General features: G+C 30.8%; 1 protein-coding gene across 1 annotated transcript in view; it reads left to right on the forward strand.

The window, feature by feature from the left end:
- Positions 1-11044: 11044 nt before the first annotated feature.
- LOC111985651 (cycloartenol synthase) overlaps positions 11045-24869 on the forward strand; it is a 33641-nt gene continuing 19816 nt past the window's right edge. Inside the window, exons 1-6 of the mRNA XM_065767438.1 lie at positions 11045-11242; positions 13606-13791; positions 17740-17829; positions 19411-19605; positions 20174-20258; positions 20982-21148. Of these exons, the coding sequence (XP_065623510.1) occupies positions 11045-11242; positions 13606-13791; positions 17740-17829; positions 19411-19605; positions 20174-20258; positions 20982-21148 (921 nt within the window). The remainder of the gene's footprint in view (positions 11243-13605; positions 13792-17739; positions 17830-19410; positions 19606-20173; positions 20259-20981; positions 21149-24869) is intronic.

Consider the following 24869-nt stretch of genomic DNA (forward strand, 5'->3'; position numbering starts at 1 on the left):
TGCAAAATAGAAAAAAATGTAACAATTTTACACATTCAACCCCCAAAATCACTTACATCAGTCAAGTTAAAAATGTGTAAATTTGCAAAGTTTTTATAGTAATTGTGTAAATTTACACTGACACTATTCATATTGTATATAGTTTTTTATTATTTCTTTAAGTATCCTGAGTTTAAAGGAAGAGAGTGGATGGTGGTTATTGTATATGAAAAAAGAAAAAAAATTTAAAAAAATCAAGAAAAATTGATATTTTAATGTAATGTAGTGTAAAATAGATAATATGAAGTGTTTTAAAAAGTGAGTATATAAAATAGAAAAAGTAAGTTCTTATGCTAAAATAAGCAAAAAATTTTGCACGAGCTAATGTGAATGCTCTTATGCTCTCCAACATCATTGCTTAGTTTAGTTAAAATAAAATGACAAATAAAAAAGAAAAAAAAATCCACCCCTTATTGTAAACCAAGCTATATCTCTCACTCGCTTCTTTCTTTTTATTTTTTTTATTTTTAATTTTGTTTTAATTTTTTGGTTTTGAGAATCAACAAACTATAATCTATGCAAACCATGATGGCTAACAACTCTTTTCTTTTTGTAATTAGAGAATTAATAATAAGAAAAAAAAATTGGATTTTTACAGGCATTGGGTGCAGGTTCATTACAAATGGTATTCTAATTTAAAATTCTCCAAATAAAGAAAGTATTCTAAACCTTAAGGGGAAAAAAAATTAGAGTGTTCTAAATTCTAAGGGCACGTTTGATCTAATAAATGGAGATTACAGCACATATGGTAATCATTATTATTGGGAATAAAAGGTTGTCTAGGACATTTGCAACAAGAGCCAAAAATGCAAGATCGGCCTAAATCTGCCTTGGCAAGTGTTTATTTATGGGGAGTCAAGCCAAAAATTCCAAATATATGATGAACAAAGGTTAATGGTATCATGCTCAAAACCTAAAAGGGTCTAAAGCATGAGATATCGAACCTTCAAGATAAAATGTAAGCGATATATATATATATATTTTTTTTTTTTTCCCATCAAGTAAATAATATATCTACATGTTAAAATATTAAAATATTGCTAAGATCTCAACAATATAAGTGAGAGCCCTATGACACATTTACAAACAATAAATCATGTCTCTCCAAATGCACATGAAATTCCAAAGCTTCAAATGAATCAACACAAAGTCAAGGTCCTCCTTCGGATACACTACCTCAATAGCAAAAGTAAGGCCTGCCATGCCCAAGGCTAACAAACCTCAAGAGCCGAACCTCCAATAGGATTAATTGTGGCCTCGTTAAATTTAGCAAGTTAAGTCACCAAACATTTATAGCACAAATCTCTCAATTTAGCATAGTACTCTAATCACTACCAATAAAGTAAGCTCTAGGCCTGAGATATGGTTAATTGATTTGTAAAACTGTTAGAGAGTGGGATGAGCTAAAAACCAATAAATAGCATAATTAATGGGGGTGGAGAAAATACAAGTTTCATGATTATAAGCATTTTACAAAACATGCCATAATTTGGGAATTTCCAATTGGATACTACAAAATCATTTTCATTGTTAAGACAACAAGAATGATTCTACAAAAATAATTTCCATGAAAATAACACATTTCCAAAACCAAAAACCAAGAAATCAAACAAAGGCAAAATGTCACAAAGAGACTATATTACCACATAGATATTGTCATGATATCACAATTGACATGATATTGTCTTCTCTGGTATGTAGTCTCTTGGCCCTATGGGTAGCAGTTTCACCCATATCCTTAAGGTTTTGCCTCTCCCCTCATGGGTAACGAGGAAGGATGCGTCATCCAAAGTGAAAAAACTCTGACCTTGATCTTATACCGTTGTTACAAAGACTACGGAAATCAAATTAGGTGATCACCGGCCAATCACACATGTCATGGCATAAGATTAAAACAACATAAAGCTCACAAGTTACATGTACTTTGAAATACATAATTTATTTCCAAGTAGTTTTAGAAAAACCTTAAATAATCACAATTTTCCATAAAGTTTGTAAGGTTTTCAAATTCATTCTTTGTTAACAAGATTTTCTATCGATTCCCTAGATAATACTAGTTAAGATAAAACATCTTTAGTATTTCCAAATAATACCATAAATCCATGAAATCCATTATCAAATGAATTCAAAGATGCTTGTCTTTCCATGACAAATATTCATGCATTTCCCCATATGCAATATCAAACATGATGCGCTTTTCATATATAATAGGATAGCAACACAACACTTTTTAGGAAAACATAGTTCCATAAATAATTTTTCAAAATGTGTTTAACCCAAAAACAATGTTTCATGCCATGTGATTATTTTTCTAAAAACCATATTAAGAAGCCACTTACCTCGAAAGGCCAACTAATTTTACCTCAACTTTGCACCACCAAATCAAGCAATCCAATCACTAGGTCCATCACCAAAAATCTCGGAACCTAGAAATACAAGGATCAAGTCTATCAATAATAAGGCCCATTGCAAAGTTTACCATCACATTTTTCTCCAAAATAAAGGATCCCCTAAAATCAGCCAAGGGCACTAAAGCCTAACTTGACCATCCTAAGACAAGTTCCCCTTCCAAAACAGGAACCAAACAAGCTTTCAAGAACTCATAATGCCTTAACACGAAACTAAAGCATTTTAATTCTCTACTGCAAGCAATGTGCATATATAAGCATAACATTAAACACGCCACTTCAAAATAAAGGTAGCATGTCTCATGAGTTTCCCTTTGGGTACTAAATGATTGAACCAAACCACAATTAAAATCATCTAAGTAAAACACATGTCAAAGAAAACACATGAAATTACAAGCCAATCCACTCAACAAAATTTTGAAGTAAATTCTACAAAATCTCAACATAATCGTCGAGCTTTCAGATTCTTAGATTCATTACACAATAGGTTAGCTCTTTTGTAAAATTCGTTTGGTCCATGAAAAGTTATCCGATTAATTCAAAAATTTATGGGAACGTACCCCTATACGTATATAATGCACCACAGAAAAATTCGGCTCAAAAAGATTTTTCTATAATTTATTAAAAATTACATATTGTAGTGGACTCAAATCTATCATTGACAGATTTAGGATCCCAACAGAAAATTCATTATAATTTTAATACTAATTCAAATACTCTAAAACTTGATTCACATCAAGGATAAATGTATTAGCTTTCCTTAAAACCATATTAGACTTCCAAATTAAGTCTATGGCAAAAATTAGGAATTTCCAATTACAAAATGTGTAGCGTTTATTAGTTTAATAGCATGGCATAATAATTTTGTATATTAGTTAAATATGGCCAAACGACACCATTTTGACATGAGATTTGGTATGTGCATACTAAACACGTCAAAGTGTCAAGCATCAATCCCAACGCTATCAATTTAACATTTAACTCATGGATTAGTAGTAGAATTATTTATTTTTATAACTAAAATGCAATAGCAAGAAATCCATTTCACTCAAGGAAACCCTACACACCTCACAACACCAGATATAACACACCCACTCCAAATCCAAACCAAAAATTTCAAACCCATTTCAAGAACTCCAAAATAGATCTTAAACAATTCAAGAGCAAGGAAGAAGGTGACCAAAACGTGAGGGAATCATAGATAGTGAGATTGGATTTCATATGTGCTCCAATCCTACACGAAACCCAAACTTCTCTTTTTTTTTTCTTCTTCTTTTGTTAAGAACACATAACATTTCTGCCCACGAACACTATTTCTACCCATGCTTCCAACCCAAAACAAAAGGAGGATTTACCTCTAAGAGCATTCGCAGCAGTGTAGCTATAATGCTATATTGCTAAAATTTAGCTCCACAAACAAAAAAAAAAAAGCCCTACAGCAATGGAGCCATAGGTAAAAATTTTAGATGAATTGCTACAGTGCACATCTACTTATAGATGTGCACGGTAGCTTGGAGCAAAAAAAAAAAAAAAAAATTTTTTTTTTTTAAATTTTACATTCACACTACTTTATCTATTTTTTATTCTTTCTTGCTTTTCTCCTTTCTCTGTGTCTCCCTCCCTCTCCATCTCTTCTTTCTTCCTGCTAGAACATTCTCAAACCCTCTCTCTGGCCCCCATGGATGAAACCTTCAAGTAGTGCCTCCTTCTCTCACGGCCACAATCACCACCACCAACGATGGTTGTGATTTCTTATCTTTTTAACTCTCAAACCCAGACCCAAATGTCTTGATCTCCTCTCTAAACCACCGGTCCTGAAAAGCTGAAGCCATGGACACCAACGGCGGTGGTTTCCTCCTATTCTACTACAACGAGAAAATGATTATAAAAAAAAGAAAAGAAAAGAAAAGAAAAAAGTACAATGAGAAAGGAATTTACCCCTTTTATTAATCTGTTCTCTGAATCTGCAACAGTGGGATTTTGGGTCTGTTGGTTCTTCTGGGTTTCACTTTTGCTGTGTTTTCCGATTTGGCTATGTTGATTTTTCTGCTTTCTTTTTTTTTTCTTCACTGGTTTTGATGGGCACGGCGGGGTTGTGGTTGTGCAGTGATTTTTATGGGATTGATGGTTGTTGCGATGGTGTGCTGATAGTTGAATGAAATATTATTTTATTGTAGATGTTTTTGTGTGTAGTGGGATATATTATTTTATTGTATGAGATATATTATTTTATTGTGACGTTTATATTATTTTATTGTGTTGAAAGTTAAAATAGATCCATTGTTGCAGCACATGTGTAGGTAAAATAGATAAAGTGACTTTTCGTGTAGCTAAATAGCTAAAATTTTCGATTCACTGCTGCGAATGCTCTAAGGGATGGTTGGCTAAAAGTCAAGAGCTTCCTCCTCCATGAATTGTTACTAACAGAGGCAAAAACTTAGAAGGATGGAAACTATGTGTGCCAATGAGAACGTGGAGAGGAGTGTCCGTTTGAGAGAGAGAGAGAGAGAGAGAGAGAGAGAGAGAGAGAGAGAGAGAGAGAGAGAGAGAGAGAGAGAGAGTTGGTGGCTGAAAAATGCAAGGTTTTCAGACTCAGACCATTCAATGAACCGAAAAAGGTTCAAGGTTCAAGGTTTTTAAGGTCGAACTGTGATGATGTCGTAATTAATTTAATAATTATTTAATAAATAAATAAATATAATAAATTAGAAATAATAGAAAAATTGACTAAAATAAGAAAATATTTAGGTACAAAAACGTAATTTTATAAAAATAAATATATATATATATATATATATATTTTAATGAAGCCTATGTCTAAATTAAGCCCATGCCTTAGGCACAAATTAAACTAGCCCATGCCTTGATGCTCAAGCCCATTTGAACGGTCAACTTTCCAATGAAATTTAAAAGTGGAAAACAAAAAGATAAAAGACTTAAAAAGAAGAAGCTAGAAGTCTACTCATTAAATAATAGCTTAAATACAAAACAAAACCCAAGAAGAAAGTGCTTGGTCAGTGAGTAGATGATAGCCAAGCATTACTTCACCATCTCCACCATCTGTAAAGCAACTCTAGAGTCCAGACACAAAAACTGAAACGGCAAAAGGCAAAAAACGTAGAAAAATGAGAGAGAAAGCGCGAGTGAGACAGAAGAAGGAGAAAGGCGATGCAATCTAAAGGTCTAACAGCATCTCACGGTGGTTTGAAGCATCAACTATGGTGGTAAGTATCAAAAATAAGATCCAGATCTAAGCCGCAAGAACCGTCAACAGTTTTCAAACTAGGGAGGTTCGACCGTGGTTTGCACGGTTCACTGCTTTTCTTGTATAGGCCGGTTCTTGAGAGTTAAAAACCCGTATTGACGAACGGTTTTTGGTTAATCCAGTCGGACCGTATGGTCTGGTCTAGGTTTCACAACCTTGGAAAAATGAAGGCGTCAAAACAACATTTCAGAGGAAGTAGGGATGGTGTGGGTGTGGGTGTGGGGCTTAATTAGTAAAATAGCTCCACTTAAAATTTGATTGACAATACTTTTTTTAATGAGTTTTACTAACGAATTCTTTTAGGATATACATTAATAAAATTATTTTGAAAATTGTTATGGACAGACTTTTCTAATAGTTTTTTCAATTTTTTATAAAAAGTTTTATAAAATTTGGTTAACATATGTCCTAAGGGCACATATTAATTAGACCATTTTTTACTATATATATATATAAAAAAAGAGAGAGAGAGAGAGAGAGAGAGAGAGAGAGAGAGAGAGAGAGAGAGATGGTTCAAGTTACACTTGGTGTAACTTGACAAGAGTTACATCATTTGTAGACCGTAGATTTGTAATTGATCTAATGGTTAAAAAAATAGCATTAAATGCTAATTGACTTACAACTCATTTACTTAATTAATAGCAATTTTGTTTCGCTCTCCTTATTTATTATTTAAAACCTTTTACATATATTCCTTTTTTTTGCCAATGACTTCACAAATATATTTGCAATATTATTTATTTATTTATTTATTTTTTGTTGAACTCGTACTACTTTTTTTTTTCCCCTTCTTTTAAGCTGGTCATACTCTTATAGTCTTATCAATTGTGAATATATATCTTGTCTCCTTAAAAATAAATAAATGGCTAAGTGTTGTTTAATGAGGTTTTAAATAAGAGATTAAATTCTATAAGGACGTAGTGTAAAATCCATGTTTTATCCCTTCAATCCCAACATGCCACATCATCTTATCACATATTTAAGAATAAATACAATCACACTCAATCAATTCTAATACCCATATATAAATCCAACCAAATTTTGGAATCTATCGAGATGTTATTAGGTGTGGTAGGATGTATTGAATTTTAAATGCTGATGTGGCAATCACTTATTGGATGGTGTAAAACATGAGTTTTACACTCCATTCTTATAGAATTTAATCTCTTTAAATAAATGGGGGAAACAAAGAAGAAGAAGTAATTACAACAAATGAAGAATTAAGTACATAGTTCCTTTTGATTAAAAACAGTTTGCTTAAAATCTACGACTCTGTGGGAAAAGGCACTACTTCATTACCAATGAAGAGTTGCATCAAACTATATCACTATGTTACCTGGGATCCTCGTCCTTTGTCTAAGTCCTTATGAACATGATTACTGATAACACAAACACAAAATAAAATATGCTAAGGACCACCGAGCTTCATATCCTTATATTGGATCTGGAGGATTTGATATAGATTTGATATCTGGAGGCATATATAATTTCCATAAAAAATCTAAACGTAACCAAAGCAGAAAACAAAAACCAAAAAAAAAAATAAAATAATAATAATAATAATAATGCCAATGAACTTTGGTCCAGTTGATAACATCTGTTTTTTTGTACAATTTATTTTTTTTCAAGTATAGAATTCTTAAAAATTGCAGTATCCCTTTAATCAAGTGAAAAACAACAAATAAGGAGAGAGAGAAAATGCTAGTATTAATTATGAATGAGGTGGAAACCAATAGCATTTAATGCTATTTTTTTAACTATTAGATCAATTACAAATCTACGGTCTACAAATAATGTAACTCTTTTCTAGTTACACTAGATGTAACTTGAACCCATCTCATATATATATATGAAGTGTTATTTAAAGAGAGAAATAAAAAATGCAAAAAAAAAAAAGCTTAAAATAACTGGAGTTTGGTCCACTAGATTTTATTACTAATGTTGGTAAAAGTTAGGAATTTGGTCCACTAGACTTAATGCATTAAAATTAAATAAAATATTACGCCTTAAATTTAGAGGAGACGAAAGATGAACGCTTGAAAATATTCAAAAATTGGACACAATCATACTTTGCCCTGTGCAAAAAGGCATTGGATACAAGTTTCATCCTGTAGAGACACGTTGAATATTAATTGAATTCTGTAATCGGAGGAAAAGATGACATAAATAATGTCATGCACAATATAAGCACTTTTACCCAGCTCAACAGGGCAGCTGCTCATTAAAACTTTGAAGCCAGATCTAGAAATAGAGCTGTACAATAATATTTAATGGACGTCACAGTACCGGAGCCGCCACAACTCTGTAGGCGAGTCAGGAGGCTATGGTGGAGGCTGTAGGATTCAATAATATTATGGGCCTAACTCAAAACAAAAGCCTAGAAGGCTAGAACAATTAATGGTATGGCAACAGGAAAGCTCACTGGCAGGAAAAAACTCGTATGGAGGAAATGCAGTTCCTTCAGCAGCAAGGAATAACTATGTCTATTCTGTATGTAAGGCAGTCCCTTTTTTTTTTTTTTTTTTTGTGTGTTTTTTTGGTGGCGTTTTAGCTTCTATAAAGTTTATCATGTTAGGTTCTAAAGACTTAGAATTTTATGTATTTAGAACTCTAATGTGTATTGTTGGCAAATCATGATCAAAACACGTTGTTAGTCTTGTTTAGACTTGCTCAAAGTGTGGGTGTTTTATGTAAAGTTGGAATCGAGTGGCTGCAGAAGTATTAGTGACTTTCGGCCTGGCTCGATCGATCGAAAATTAGACTTGATCGATCGAATATCGGCCAGAACGTTTTTCTGCAAAATTCCAACTCAGCCCCAACTCTATTTAAACGTCTTGGGGTTCAAGTAAAACTTTCCTATATATAAGAGAAACCTAGAACATTTTTGGGACTTTTAAGAGAGAGATTAGAGTGCCTCTTGTGCCTCTTTGATTTTTTTAGGGTTTTGTACCCAAACATCTCTAAGTATTTGTTGCTCATATTTGCTGTTTATGTGAATCTCTTGTGAGATCCTTGATGAACTTTCCTTCACATAAACTTAGGGTTTTCAAGGTAGAGATATTATCTACATCTTGATGATTAACAAGGTTGCTGCCATTGGAGCTTAAAGAATAACAAGCATGGGTGCTTGTACTTGATTGAAGAATCCAAGAAAGAAGGAGTCCGTAAATTCGGAGTTTGCATGTGGTCGTGTCAGTAAGTTCTACTGGTGGATAGTATTAGGAAGTTAAGCGGAGAGCTTGTAAGTCCTTTTGTATGAACTTCGATTCTTTCGCATAGTGGATTCAGGTTTACCTTGAGGATAGTTAGGTCAATTCCTCCTAAGGTTTTTTACCGGTTTGGTTAACCTAGAATTGCAAAAATTGACTAAGTTAATCACTTGGCTAATTAACTAGGTTAATCTGATTGGTTTAAGGGTCTTGTAAGTCCTTTTGTTAGGTTCTAAAGACTTAGGATTTTATGTATTTAGAACTCTAATGTGTATTGTTGGCAAATCATGATCAAAACACGTTGTTAGTCTTGTTTAGACTTGCTCAAAGTGTGGGCGTTTTATGTAAAGTTGGAAACGAGTGGCTGCAGAAGTATTAGTGATTTTCGGCCTGGCTCGATCGATCGAATATTAGACTCGATTGATCGAATCTCGACCAGAACGTTTTTCTGCAAAATTCCAACTCAGCCCAAACTCTATTTAAACCTCTTGGGGTTTAAGTAAAACTCTCCTATATATAAAGGAAACCCTAGAACATTTTTAGGACTTTTAAGAGAGAGATTAGAGTGCCTCCTGTGCCTCTTTAGTATTTTTAGGGTTTTGTACCAAAACCTCTCTAAGTCTTTGTTGCTTATATTTGCTGTTTATGTGAATCTCTTGTGATATCATTGAGGAGCTTTCCTTCACATAAACTTAGGGTTTTCAAGGTAGAGATATTATCTACATCTGATGATCAACAATTTTGCTGCTATTGGAGCTTAAAGAATAACAAGCGTGGGTGCTTGTACTTGATTGAAGAATCCAAGAAAGAAGGAGTCCGTGGATTCGGAGCTTGCACGTGGTCGTGTCAGTAAGTTCTATTGGTGGGTAGCATTAAGAAGTTAAGCGGGGAGCTTGTAAGTCCTTTTGTATGAACTTCGATTCTTTCGCATAGTGGATTCAAGTTTACCTTGAGGATAGCTAGGTCAAATCCTCCCAGGTTTTTTACCAGTTTGGTTTTCTTGGGTCATCATATATTGTGTTATTTTTTTATTCCGCTGCTTTATATTCTTGATATGATTGTATGTTTGTGATAACCTAGAATTGTATAAATTGACTAAGTTAATCACTTGGCTAATTAACTAGATTAATCTGGTTGGTTTAAGGGCCTAAATTTCTAACATATCCTTTCATCCAAAAAAAAAAAAAAAAAAAAAAAACACTCTTACGGTCTTACCATCAAAACTATTCCTAAGTATATTTTGTCTAATGTATTTGATGCGGCCAATGATGCTTCTAAGCAGACTGTTCACCACAGCTGGGTTACACCAGTGGTTTTGTAACGCTTCTAATCTGACTGTCCTAGGAATTTTTAAATAACACTCCAAATATATATAGTAAAAAATTATATTAATTGCTTTTTTTTTTTTAAAGAAAGTTTTTAATAATTATTAGGATAAACCTAATTTCATGACCATGATATTTTGCTATTAATCTAAACTCGAATTCCATTTGGAAAGGACATTCTAGTAATTCTGCCTCACAAGGATGTCTATATAAGGACCCCAATGTGCAATTGATAATATCACTAGATTAAACTTGAGTTTGCCAAATAGCTCCCTAGTGTAGTATAGGAAGGAAAATCCTCCTTTCTTCATAGCCTTTAAGTTGAGGAAGGTAAAATGCTTTGCAATCCTTTTCATTTGCACATATAGAGCCTAACTAGCTATTCCACCACTGAATTTTAGTTGCTCGATGCATGAACGTGGGTGACAAATTATTATAGAACGGTCATTAGTCTCTTTAATCATTTTACTACTTTCAATGAAAAAAAAATCATTTTACTTCTTTTTCATTGTAAAGACCCTTGCTCATGAGTCTCTAACATTGAAAGACTATTTATAACTTTCTTTTTCCTTGGGGATAAGTATTCATGATCTATGAATAGACACAGACACAAACCTAAGTTCCACACACTTTCACACACTTTGCACCAAACCAAGCCCTATAATAATAGTTCATTAATTAGTATAGATATATTCTTTGTATCAGAGCATAATAACATATGTTGTGGTTGAAGATAATATGGACTAGTTTTGATCGTTTTATCATGAATTTTCTTTCCAGTTTTCGGAGTCTGAAACAATGTGGAAGCTGAAGCTTAGTGAGGGCAATGATGTGAGGCTTGAAAGCGCAAATAATCATATTGGAAGGCAATATTGGGAGTTGGACCCGAATCTTGGAACACCCCAAGAGCAAGCTCAAGTGGAGAAAGCCCGTGATGAGTTTAAGAAGAATCGGTTTCATAATAAACAAAGTTCTGATCTCCTAATGAGACTTCAGGTGAACCTAAGCTCTCCTTTAAACCATTGAGATTTTTTTTTTTTTTTTCCTTTTCTGAGAAGAAAGTAGTTTAGCTTTAAAAGTCCTTTCTTTATTTCTTTGACTAATTATTCATCGTTTTTATACAATATTGTACAGTTTTTCCTTCCTGTAATTTTAACAAAATACAACTAATTAAGTTAATTTTCCTGTTATCAGATTAATGTTGTTTAAACTTAAATTGCTCTTTATTTTGATTTTGATTTTGATTTTTCTTCTTCTTTTTAAATATTTTCTTGGTGGTAAGTAACCTTGTAGTATTTCAATTTTTTCTTCTGATTCATATGAATGCTAGAAAATATCAACCTTTATATTTCTTTTGGTAATTATATAAGTCTGTGTGTACGTTTGTGTATATATATATATATATATATATATTTGGAGAAGAACATGTGTGCAGTGGCGGAGCCAGGATTTTAGTTCAGGGGGGGCAAAATTGAAAGACTAGATTGAAAGTAAAATTAATCTAAAGACATAGAAGTTAAACATGTGATTTGATTCCTTAAAATAAATCAATGTAAAAGTGTTAAGGATATAGAAATATACCTGCAAAGTTGTACTTTCTTGGCCTTGAATACTCTTAAAAAGTTATGTAAAATTCAACATTTCTTTCTCTATTCTTTTAAGTGGTAAGAACTAAGAAGTTAAATTTTGGTCTATGGCAAAAATAAATTGTTTGAAACTGTGAAAAGGTTAAGATAGAAGAGAAAACAATTAGGAGGCTAGGGTTTTAGTTTGATATAAAAGGTCTTAAATATTATTTTTTATTATTATGATGATGTGGATACCCTAATTCAAAGGAAATAATTGTGTGACAAAGGCACCAGGGGGAAAAAAATTACAGTTGCTTAAGAACATGCGGTAGGAAAAAAAAGAAAAGAAAGAAGGAATATGGTTTTTAAGTGGGACCCAAAAAACATTGTTTTGTTTAAAAAGACAAATAAACCTATGGAACCTTTGTGTTATTTCTTATGGAACCTATATATAGAAAAAGACAAAATAGTGTTATTTGTTCTCTGAGTGTAGAACGTTTGAGGTCAAAGTGGCAGGTATTGTAAATTGCATACTATATAGGATTTTTTTTGGGAGGTCAGGGGGGGCAATTGCCCCCCACCCCCCACCCCTCGACCCCCCACCCCCCCTTTCGCCCCTGCATGTGTGTATGTTTGTTTATAAAGAAAAAGGAATGCAGTGGTTATTAAATAGTTTAAATCATTGAAGATGAAAAGTTTTCTTTCTTTTTTCTTTATTTTTCCCTTGATATAGATAGAAAAGGGAATGTAAAACTGGATGAAAATAGATACAGAAATTAGGCATGGTCATCTTTTGATGTTAGGTCAAGACACCATTTATACATTTCACTAATATGGGATTATTTTTTCCCAGTCAGAAGTCAAAACCACATGATATGAAGTATTCAGAAATTGCAAGCTATATATTTGAATTCCCAAATGTCAAATTTATGCTTCAGCCAAAAAAAAAAAAAAAAGAAAAGAAAAGAAAAAAAGAGAGTCAAATTTATGCAAAACCTTTATAGTCATGTTATAAATTTCACTAATATGGGATTATTTTTTCCCAATCAGAAGTCAAAACCAACATGGTATGAATAATTAAGTACTCAGAAAGTTGATTTCCCAATTATCAAATTTATGCTTCGGCAATAAAAAAAGGGGTCAAATTTATGCAAAACCTCTTCGGGTTGGAGTACTCTAGAGTCTAGACTATAAGGGAGTTATTTAATAATTAATAATTAGACCGACAGTACTGGTGAGTGCTACTGCTACACATAAGCATCAGATTTGAGAAGTTTGTGAGGATATATGTATCCATTTAAAAAGAAAATGAATCTTGAATTTGATATAGAATATATAATATGCGCACGTGTAAGTGTTCTATACAACCTGCCTTTTATTCTATATAAATTTGAAGTGAATGCTCAAAACTCAAAAGCATTGATTTGATGAAGAGAAAGACTTTTTACAAAACATCTCTTACATGAACATATGTTTTCATTTACACTTATTAGATTCAGGGATCTAGCCAAGAGTTTAGATTAGGGGAACTAAAGTATAATTGATTTTTTTTTTTTAAAATTAGTATTAATAAAATATCAACAAGAAAAATGATAAAGCTACTACTAATTATACTAAAAGCTTACAAACTGATGTGATAATTATACTAACATCAATATCATAATAAATAAATAAATAAATAGATAAATAAAATTACAAAACTACTATCAATTTTACAACATAATATTTTCAAATTGATATGGCAATAAATGTGTTTCGTCTCTGATTATATTTCTCAATATTAATTTATAGTTTGCAAAGGAGAATCCATGTGAAATGGAGCTACCTCAGGTGAAAGTGAAAACTGAGAAAGAAATAACTGAGGAGGCAGTGGCAACCACATTGAGAAGGGCCTTGAGGTTCTACTCAACTCTGCAGACTGAAGATGGGTTCTGGCCAGGTGACTATGGTGGCCCCTTATTTCTCTTACCTGGCTTGGTAAGCTCCTATTTTGCTTGCCCTCTTTCTTTAAAGTAAAACTAAGATCAGCTATCATGTAATGTATGCCTTTCACATTAGTCTAATACTCAGCAAAACACATATTGGTGAACTTTAGAAACTTGCAGGATATACTTCAAAATAGGTTTTCGTTTTTATTCTCTTTATTATTTTTATTTTATGAACCAGTAATGGTAATCTACAGTTATAGTAGACTTCTCCCTTAAATCCTTATTATTGAAGTCAAAGCCCTTCCCCTTTTAAAAGGAAAGAGGTGTCTTTTTAACCCAAAAAAAAAAAAAAAAAAAGGGTCAGTTTTAATGTAGTCAATTAACTTTTTATTGAGATTTTTTTTTTTGGAGAGGGTCAATTTTACAGTTATTTTTTTTATCTAATAGTTTATAAAATGTCATGTCATTTAAAAATATTAAAATCTTTGATAGATTTTGTCAAATCCAAATTCTTGATCTTTTAAGTCTATTTAAACAAGATATTTAAATTTTAATTACTCAAGTCCAAATCTTGCTGCTCAAACGTACTTTATAGAGGAAGATTAGGTAACATCAATTTTTTTTTGGAAACGGGACTTGGAGTTGTTTTTGCTCAACAGAAAATAAGGGGTGTGGTGGTAATCTTTTTCAATTTATAATTGAATATGTAATAACCCCTAAACCACAAATCCTAAACCACATTGAAAGGAAGAAACAGACTATAAGGCGATTAGATGGTTACTTTGCCTACATTCTAATCTATCATATCAGATAAATGTGAACTATGGACTACATAAAAATGACATGGTCAGTATTTTCCTTTGAAGGGTACGACCAAAAAGAATTTTACATACTGCAAATGCCGAATGAATAATGATGCAATTTATTCATATCAATTCACCGTAACAAAAGTACTAATTTCAATTATCTAAAGAAAATTTTCATTGAATTGGCATTCTATTGCCAAAGCAACTAATTGGCTCTCCTCTTATAGTCGTTTATGCATAGAGGGATTAAAAAAAAAAAAAAAAAAAAAAAAAAAATCAAAGACAGGCCAAGAAGACGTTTGAACTAACTCTTTATGCTTTGTTTTATTTTATGGATATAGCTAAATACAATTTAATTTTACAAATTGACCCCACTTCAATATCTCATACTATAATTGCATAACAGCTTACATTTCATGACATCTCACAACTTTTTCTTCTATTTCACACTAACCCTTATCTCACATGAATGATAAATTGCATTATAAATCTAATTAGTAATTCACTATTATATAAGATAAGATGTTATTCTCAGAATACTAATTAATTATTTTTCTTTCTCTTAACTTTGAGGGGGCAACATAGGAAAAAAACATAAAACTGTTGAACACTTACTATACGTAAGATTTCACTTACCTGATGCATCTTGAAAGATTAAGAGAACATAAAACATCATATATGCATAAATAAAACTTGTAAACAAGTCATTGCTTCCCAGCTCATCTTTAAAAAAAAAAAGTAAAAATTACTTATGTTTATTAAATGTTCTTCTCTTGTACGGGAAAGAGAGAGACATATATCTTTTAAATCTCTTATAAAAATATATTGATGGAGATGATGCTTTGACAAAGATTGAACGTAGAGATTATAAACTTAATTTTTAATTTTTTTTTTCTTCATGTTCTTCTCTCTTGGTCCCAACTCCCAAGCCCATCTAAAAAAAAGCGTATAAATCACTCACGTTACGTGTATGCATTGATGTTCTTCTCTCTTGTACGGAAAGGAGAAAAATATTTCGTTTTATTTTTATTATTATAAAGAAAAATATTTTGATGGATATATGCTCTGATAAAAGATTGATTGTCGAGGGCAAATATTCTTCACTATATATAAATGTCAACCTCTCATTTCAAAGGAAATCATGCAAAATTTTACGGGATGTTGATCTAACACATAATGCATATAGTCATATCATATTTGCAATCATTTTATTACATGCATGCATTTCCTCTCAAAAAAGAAAAAAAGAAAGTGTTACGTGCAATAATACACTAATAAAATAAATTAAGAATACGATATTTTTAGCTCCTTTTATGAATAGAATTATTGTACAAACTCTAAATTGTCATTATAAATTAAGAACCAGACCATACCAGGCTTTCATTTTTATTTTTTATTTTTGTTGAGAAACAAGCTTTCATTTTAGTGGAACATCACGTGTACCTTTTCATTATGGTCCCTTCACTACTAGTCGGCCTCCCCCTCCAACGTACAGTTATTTTTTTTTTCAAAAAAATAATCATCAAATATGGATCAATTTAATGTCATAATCATATTTAGTCATTTTAAACAACAATTATTTGTACTATAATATAAATTATTACCATAAAAAGAATTAAATATGTACAATAATATATTTCTGAAGAAAGCAACTTCTGTGAGGCTTGTCTGAGCATTATCAATCCATGTTGACCAATCTTGCCTCAAAATTAAATATATATGTATTATTGTTATATATATGTGTGTATAAATCTTATCGGAAAAAAAAAAAAAAAAAGAGAAAGAAGAAAATGGTACCTATATTATTATTACTATTTGAATGGTACCTATATTATTTTAACTTATTAGTATTTTCTATTTCATAAAGCTTAAGATTTGGATTCAACCCACCCTAGGTGGGGAGTTTGTACTTTGTAGTATTAACTATTAAAGGTTCATATATCATTTGTAAATTAATTTTTTTTTTTAAAGGCAACTTGGTAATTTTTTTAATTATTATTTTTTGCTTGAGCATAAACATATTAAAAAGGTTGACTGTTTTTAATGACAATATTTTCAAACATACTTAACAATATGCCATAATTAATAATTTAATGAAGTAGTTAGTTATAAGTAGTGGACAATCACTTTTATATATACTTAATTACCAGTTTTTCATAATTAATCATATATAGTCGATTATATTAGAATTACGAATTTTTTTTAACATAAAAGTATGTAGTTGAACTTTCTCTATTTTCAGCAGAATTGAAAGTCAAACTTTGGTGGGTAATTCCCAACATGCACCATATATGAATCTTGGAATCCAATGCTTACTGACAAAGATTTCATATCTATGTTATCTGTAAGAGGCTGGCTGTGGATATATCAATTAGATTATTAAAAAGTTGGTGTCTTACACCCAATAATAAACACAATTTCATTTGTCATAGGTAATTGGCTTATCTATAACGGGGGCCCTTAATGAAATCTTGCATCTTGAGCATCGACGTGAGATACACCGCTATCTCTACAACCATAAAAAAAAAAAAAAAAAGAGAAAGAAGAAAATGGTACCTATATTATTATTACTATTTGAATGGTACCTATATTATTTTAACTTATTAGTATTTTCTATTTCATAAAGCTTAAGATTTGGATTCAACCCACCCTAGGTGGGGAGTTTGTACTTTGTAGTATTAACTATTAAAGGTTCATATATCATTTGTAAATTAATTTTTTTTTTTAAAGGCAACTTGGTAATTTTTTTAATTATTATTTTTTGCTTGAGCATAAACATATTAAAAAGGTTGACTGTTTTTAATGACAATATTTTCAAACATACTTAACAATATGCCATAATTAATAATTTAATGAAGTAGTTAGTTATAAGTAGTGGACAATCACTTTTATATATACTTAATTACCAGTTTTTCATAATTAATCATATATAGTCGATTATATTAGAATTACGAATTTTTTTTAACATAAAAGTATGTAGTTGAACTTTCTCTATTTTCAGCAGAATTGAAAGTCAAACTTTGGTGGGTAATTCCCAACATGCACCATATATGAATCTTGGAATCCAATGCTTACTGACAAAGATTTCATATCTATGTTATCTGTAAGAGGCTGGCTGTGGATATATCAATTAGATTATTAAAAAGTTGGTGTCTTACACCCAATAATAAACACAATTTCATTTGTCATAGGTAATTGGCTTATCTATAACGGGGGCCCTTAATGAAATCTTGCATCTTGAGCATCGACGTGAGATACACCGCTATCTCTACAACCATCAGGTATATTGTCTTTTTTCAAATATGGTCTTTATTTTGGTTGATTTTAATTTTGATTTTGATTTTTTTGATTTATTTAAATTTTATTGACCAATGGAATCTTGAATGGGCACAATAAGCACAAAAATAAGGAAGAGAAAAGAAAAAAGAAAAAAAAGAGAAAGAGCAGTCGACACTATAGTCATATCTTCTGTATAGGACAAGAAATAGTTCACAACAAAAAATGATCAAATAAAAATTTATTATTAATTTGTTCTTTTATTGGGCAATTAATTGACATTTGACAATGGCATACAGCCTATAAAAACTAACAACCCCCTTCTTTTGGAAAAAGTATACCATGTTTCGATAATATCAACTCAGCATCTATTTTGGTATTTCCTACCTAATAAATGAGTGACACTTGTTTCAAAAAATCACATCAGACTACTCCAATAAATGATTAATTTATCTTCCCAATAGTATAAAAGATTGTGATTAATTTATTGGAGTAGTCTGATGTGGTTTTTTGAAACAGGTGTCACTCATTTATTAGATAAGAAATACCAAAATAGATGCTGAGTTGGTATTACCGAAACATAGTATACTTTCTCCTTCTTTTGAGATATGGAAAGAAAATTCCAAAGACACCAGATCATAGTGAATATACTCGATCTTTCCCTGGCCAATTAGTTTATGTAGATTTATAAGCAAGATTTGAATAGAATGATTAATTTTATACTAGTTTTATAAACAAGGTTTCCATATCGGGGAAAAAAGAAAAACATAATTAATGGAATAAAACAATAAGTGGCTGACATAATAGCCCAATTTAAAGATAGCCACTTATTTTTTTTAATTTTTTGAGAAGAAGACTGTAAATTTTATTAAGTAAATTCAGCTATATCTGTTAAGATTACATCATTGAGATGTAAAGATAAACATTGTTTAGCTAAATTATCTAGTCACTTTGACCTTAAGTTCCTAAGCCTAGGTTCAAACTTATTTATATAATCTGGTCAGGTTTATTAATTATTGTCTCGTTCATCGGGCTGATGGCTTATAGGTTAGAGTGTAATTACTTCAAATTAGGTTACATTAATCTTAGTAAGTACATAGTCATTGAACTCTAAAATCTAAATCAAATGGTATCTCATACCTTCAAAAATATATGGTACGTGAACATGTGATTATGCGTTTAAGACACTCATCACCCTGTACATGTGTTATCCATTTAATAAAAAAAGAAAAAAAGGTAGTAAATTCAAATGTGCTAATTTTGAGCTCAAAATTAAGGTGCTGATTTATTTGTCTTCTATAAGAAGTTATAAATTGAATCTTCCCTCTATAAGAAGTTATAAATTGAATCTTGCCTTTACAAAAGCTAGTGTTCATCGTGCAAACTATAAGTTTAATAGGTTTCAATTTATGTTTTTTTCTTATGAAAAACAAGCATGAGATGGTAGGAATGTTCTCTCACTCGGTTAGTTACACAAGTAAACCTTGCATGACCTTTTGCTAAGCTCAACCTTAATCTTCTCTTTTTTAATGTGATTTTTTTGGGGGGGAAGATTGAGAATAACTTTATAGCTAAATGGGTTGCAGAATATTGATGGAGGTTGGGGATTACATATAGAAGGAACTAGCACAATGTTCTGTACAGCTCTATGCTATGTCACCCTAAGATTGCTAGGTGAAGCAATGGATGGTGGGGATGGTTCCATGGAGAAAGCAAGAAAATGGATTCTTGATCATGGTGGCGTCACCTACATTCCATCATGGGGCAAGATGTGGCTTTCAGTTAAGTATATACTTCTTTATCATGTCCAAAAGTCAAATATAAAGAATAAATAAAGGACTGTACCTTTTTCTGTCTAATTATATCAGATTAACAAGTGGTTCTAAGTTTGGACTAATACTTAACAATAAACCTTATAATCATTGCAGTTATCGAGTACATGAAATATATATAGATAAAATTTAAATTATTATTATCGTTGATATCATCTTGACTATAATTATCTTTCCTGTTTATTTTTAATATTAGATTGTTTTTTCTTCCAAAATTTAGTATGTGTTAAAAAGTGGACCTTTGTTTCCAAAAAAATAAGATTATTTTTAGTGGTCCTGTCTTTGAAAAAAGAAAAAAAAGAAGAGGGTGGTCCTCAATGTATGTAGGTTTTTTTTTTTCTTCTAAGAAACAATGTATGTAGGTCTTGCTAGAAAATATTTTGATAATTTCCATCACAATTATGATTACACAAGTGATGACGTCACTTAACTTATCATCATTATGGCTGGAATTATATTATAGAAAAATAATATCAATTAATTATATAATTATAGTCATTATTGAAAATATTTGTAGGTACTTGGGGTATACGAGTGGAGTGGCAACAATCCATTACCCCCAGAAATATGGCTTCTTCCTTACTTTCTTCCTGTACATCCAGGTTCTTCATTTTTGTCTTTTATTTTTTTCCTTTAAGTTTTTAAATGGGGTTTATTTATTTATTTATTTATTTTTTATTGTTTGTATATATTTATTTATTTTTGAATAAATTTTAGTTAAAAAATTGGTTGTAATCTTAAGTTACAAATCTTACTCAATATATATATTTTTTATTGGAAGTGAATTTTAACAAATCCACCATTGGATTATATTTTCTTCTTATATCCTTCATGCTTACAAAATTTCTATTAAATTAAAGATCAATAACTATATTACCAATAAATTGTTTAAATTGTAAATTTTTGTAATTTAAAATTATGTATAAAATATAAACTTATAGACCATATAGTAAATAATATCCAATTCACACAAAATTTAACATGTGTTTAAGAGCGTAAAAAACATGCAATTCAAAAGCTAAATTTTCAAAATATGTATTAATATTTATTTTATTTAGTAAAATTGTAGCCTTAAACTCCAATTAATTTTGTAGCTAATTTTTGTCTTTTAAATTTTTTTATGGGCCTCCTACTTTCTTTTTAAATTATTTTTTATGGGTCTTTGACTCTTTGTAAATTATATAATTGCACATGCCACGAAGCATGTACCTACCCTTAGAAATATTTAAAAAATAGGGACAACAAATTTCTTGCATCATCCAAAAAAAGGAAAAAAAAAGAAAAAAGAAGAAAAAAAAAGATAACATGGAGTGCAATGCATGCAGGACGAATGTGGTGTCATTGTCGGATGGTGTATCTGCCAATGTCGTATTTGTATGGAAGGAGATACGTGGGTCCCATCAACGGCATTGCTCTCTCTCTCAGAAGAGAGCTCTACACTCAACCCTACCATCAAATCAATTGGGATCAAGCCAGAAATTTGTGTGCTAAGGTATGATTTAAAAAAAAAAAAGAAAAAAGAAAATATATGAAAAATATGGTATTTGTAAAAAATTTAAGAGTAGTTCAAATTATTTCATAATTTTTTAATTACAATTGTGAGTAGTTGTCTATCACTAATTCATGAATTTACTATTTTTTCTCACCACTCATACTTAACCACATCAATTGCAAAAAAAAGTTATATAATAGTTTTTGATACTAGATTTTTTCGAAATCTGAATAGTGTGCGTTTGATTGATAGCAATTTGATTATTTATGATGCCATCTTTTGTACTTTTGGGGGCGGGGTGATTTGAACCAAATGCAAGACCTATCTAATAACGTGCATTCGATTGTTTGATTAATAGCAGTATGACTATTGATGATAGCAGTATGATTATTGATGATGCCATTTTTTTATTCTTTTGGGTGATGGGGCTATTCTAACCAAGGGAGTCAATACCGTACCGGAGGCTGTACCGGTTTGCCCAGCGGTACGGTATATTTCGGATACCCGTCAATACCGGTGTACCGTTTCGGGTTTACTGCTATTTTTTTATATTTTTAAATATATATATATATATGTATAATAAATATAAAAGTTTACCATAAAACATTTCCTCAATTCAAAACTAATTATTCATAATTTTAGACTTTAGTATCATTTGTAACGTCTCCCATACCACAGTTTCAGCATCTTAATGGCTCTCTCATTTATCTGCTTCTTCCATCCCGTTACCTTCATGTTTGATTGGATATTTTCCGGTGAACCCGCTCCTGGGCTGGCTACCACCAGAGCTGGGCATGGACTGACTTCTTTTGCCCTCAGAAACTAGATTTTTTGCCTTCATCGAAACTTGGAACGAAAATTACATCTTCTCCCTTAGCCGAATATGGTGTTGCGTTCAGACTAGAACTGAACTGTTGCTGGTCACCGAAAAATACATCTATTTCCATGTCCGCCTAAAAAACTACTATTTGGCTGACCTCCATACCTAATTCCCTTGCTGCCAGTTTCCACCTTGCATCACGAAAGGCTTTCCGTGGGAGTGGAAAATTCCTTTCGTAAAAACTAGGCGCACTAATTTCAGGCATAGAACCTGTATCCAACTGCATGCTTGAATTCCTCCATATTTGTCGACGTGGAAAGTGTAGTAGACTCCTCTCAAAAGGAAAAGTGTTTCTCCAGCCCTTCAACAAATAAATCCCACAAGCTCCACGGATACGCTTGATATCCACAGACAGACAAAATACAAACAAGACAAACCTCAATACAAAACTCTCCTTCGTGTAGAAGGGACATACATCTTCTACAGTTGAAGAGAAGGAGGAAAAACCCACTTCTCTACACAACAGAGATACAGTCCAAGAATATGACCTAATTTCACCGTTTTTTATTTTGTTTATCATATGTGTTTTCTTTTCTTTTTTTTTTTTTTTTAATAAATAAAATTGTCTGTGTTAGTTTTAATATTTCATTTAACTACCTCTTAACAAAGAATACTTTTGGACTCTCCCTGGGGTCACAGCTCACAGGCTTCCTCGTCACCATGATTTTAATTAACTATTTTTTTAATAAATGACTTGGTTAGACTTCTAGCTAGACAAAGTTTTTTTTTTTGGTTAATTGTTTCTCTTAAAAAAAATTAAAGTATTTTGTTAATATTATTCTAATTAGCGTGAAAGTTCACTTTTATGATCCTTCGTCTTGATTTGAGCCCTCTCTTTCTTTATTCAATTTGGTCATTCCAAACTCCAAAGCCAACAACTGCTAAAATCTCGATATATATATATATATATACACACACACACGCACACAGATACATATATATATATATATATATATATAAATTTTCTGTGGGTATGACCGTATATCATAGCTTCCAATCTCGATATATATACTGCTCATGTGGATGTCTTGAAAATGTTGATGCATATATATATATATATATAAATTCATATAATGTTCACCATATATATAAAATGACATATAATTATATACATATATATATATATATATATATTATTACAGTTTTGTTTAAAAAAATTGATGTGACAGTGTGTTCCGTACATTTAATTCATAAAAAATGGCACTATATTAGTGCATTCTGTTGGATATTTTTCGCTAGTTTATTAGTTTATGTAATACTTATAAAATTCATTTAAAAAAAAAATACAATTGTACCTTAATAAATAAATATTTTATGAAGATTATTATGGGTATATAAAATATAACCTTTATAAACAAATAAACAAATATTTTTTTTGGGCAAAAACCTAATCCTAATACATACTAAGTGTTACATGTATTTTGCAAAAGGAGTTTCCATACCATTTTTTTTAATGGGAAATTTGTAGGATTCTTTTATGGTGCACTCATCATGGTAGACTTGAGATAGAAATGGTGTAATTTTTGAAAATTAATAAAAAATTGGTTGTTTATTTAACAAAATTTTCATGAATTACTATTTCCATGAACATCTCAATTTTTATGAAATGCGAAAATTCTAACTCTCACATTTTAGATAAGAACAATTCTCGTATATCTTGTACACAATTACTAATGTAGTACTTAATTTTTTTTTTTTTTTTGTTCTTTCTTAAAACTAACTACATTATAATTGATTTTAGAAGGAAAAAAAAATATTTTTCATCAAATACCACATTTATCAATGTTCAATGGTATTTTATATATTAAAAAAATATCCATAAGTATCAATATGAATTATGTAATTATTAAAATAAAATGTTATTTGTATACACTGATTTTATACAATGGAAATTTTTATATTTTAATATACTATGTTTCTATAATATGATATAGACTTGAATTCTAAGGGTTATTTTTATTCTTACAATTAGTGGGGCTTTTGATCCCAGTTTCTTCATTAGGAGACGCGCAACACCATTGAACAATAAGTCCCTTGCCCAAAAGTGTATTCAAACAACATAAATATCAGTTCTCAGAAATTCTAATTTTGTAAGTTTAAACTCTCAATGATTTACAGCTTTCTTTAGTTGAAATTCTCAACAATGAAAAAACTCTATTAAAACATTCATTTCCATAACCGTTATAAGTTTTTTTTTTTTTTTTTTTTTTGAACGAAAACGATAGATAACCGTTATAAGTTTTAATATCCTTAATTTTTGGCAAATTACATGTAAGGTTTTGACCTTTTTTTTTTTTTGAGAAGAAGGTTTGGACATTTTAGAGAGAGAGAGAGAGAGAGAGAGAGAGAGAGAGAGAGAGAGAGAGATAGATAACCGTTATAAGTTTTAATATCCTTAATTTTTGGCAATTTACATGTAAGGTTTTGACCTTTTTTTTTTTGAGAAGAAGGTTTGGACATTTTAGAGAGAGAGAGAGAGAGAGAGAGAGAGAGTAAATATATGACATTCTAAATTTAATGTTTTAATTATAATAAGACCATAAAAACACTTGATGTATGAAGAATATGTGATTATTTTGAAAGAAGCAAAGAATACCCAAGAACGATTTGTGTGTGTGTCTATATATATATATGTATGTATGTATGAGAAAAATTTAAATATAGTACTTAGGTGCTGTTTCTTAGATTCCATTCGTAAGATTCTATCATGTAAATTTTTTCTCATGGGTTGAAAGTATATTTTTTAGTTAAATAGCCACATGGCTAAATCTAAAGAGAGAAACCTAAGGAACAACATCTAAGATATTGTAATTAAGTTTTGTCATATATATATATATATAT

Source organism: Quercus suber, unplaced genomic scaffold, assembly GCF_002906115.3.
Source record: "Quercus suber isolate HL8 unplaced genomic scaffold, Cork oak 2.0 scaffold_25, whole genome shotgun sequence".
Classification (NCBI taxonomy): Eukaryota; Viridiplantae; Streptophyta; class Magnoliopsida; order Fagales; family Fagaceae; genus Quercus; species Quercus suber.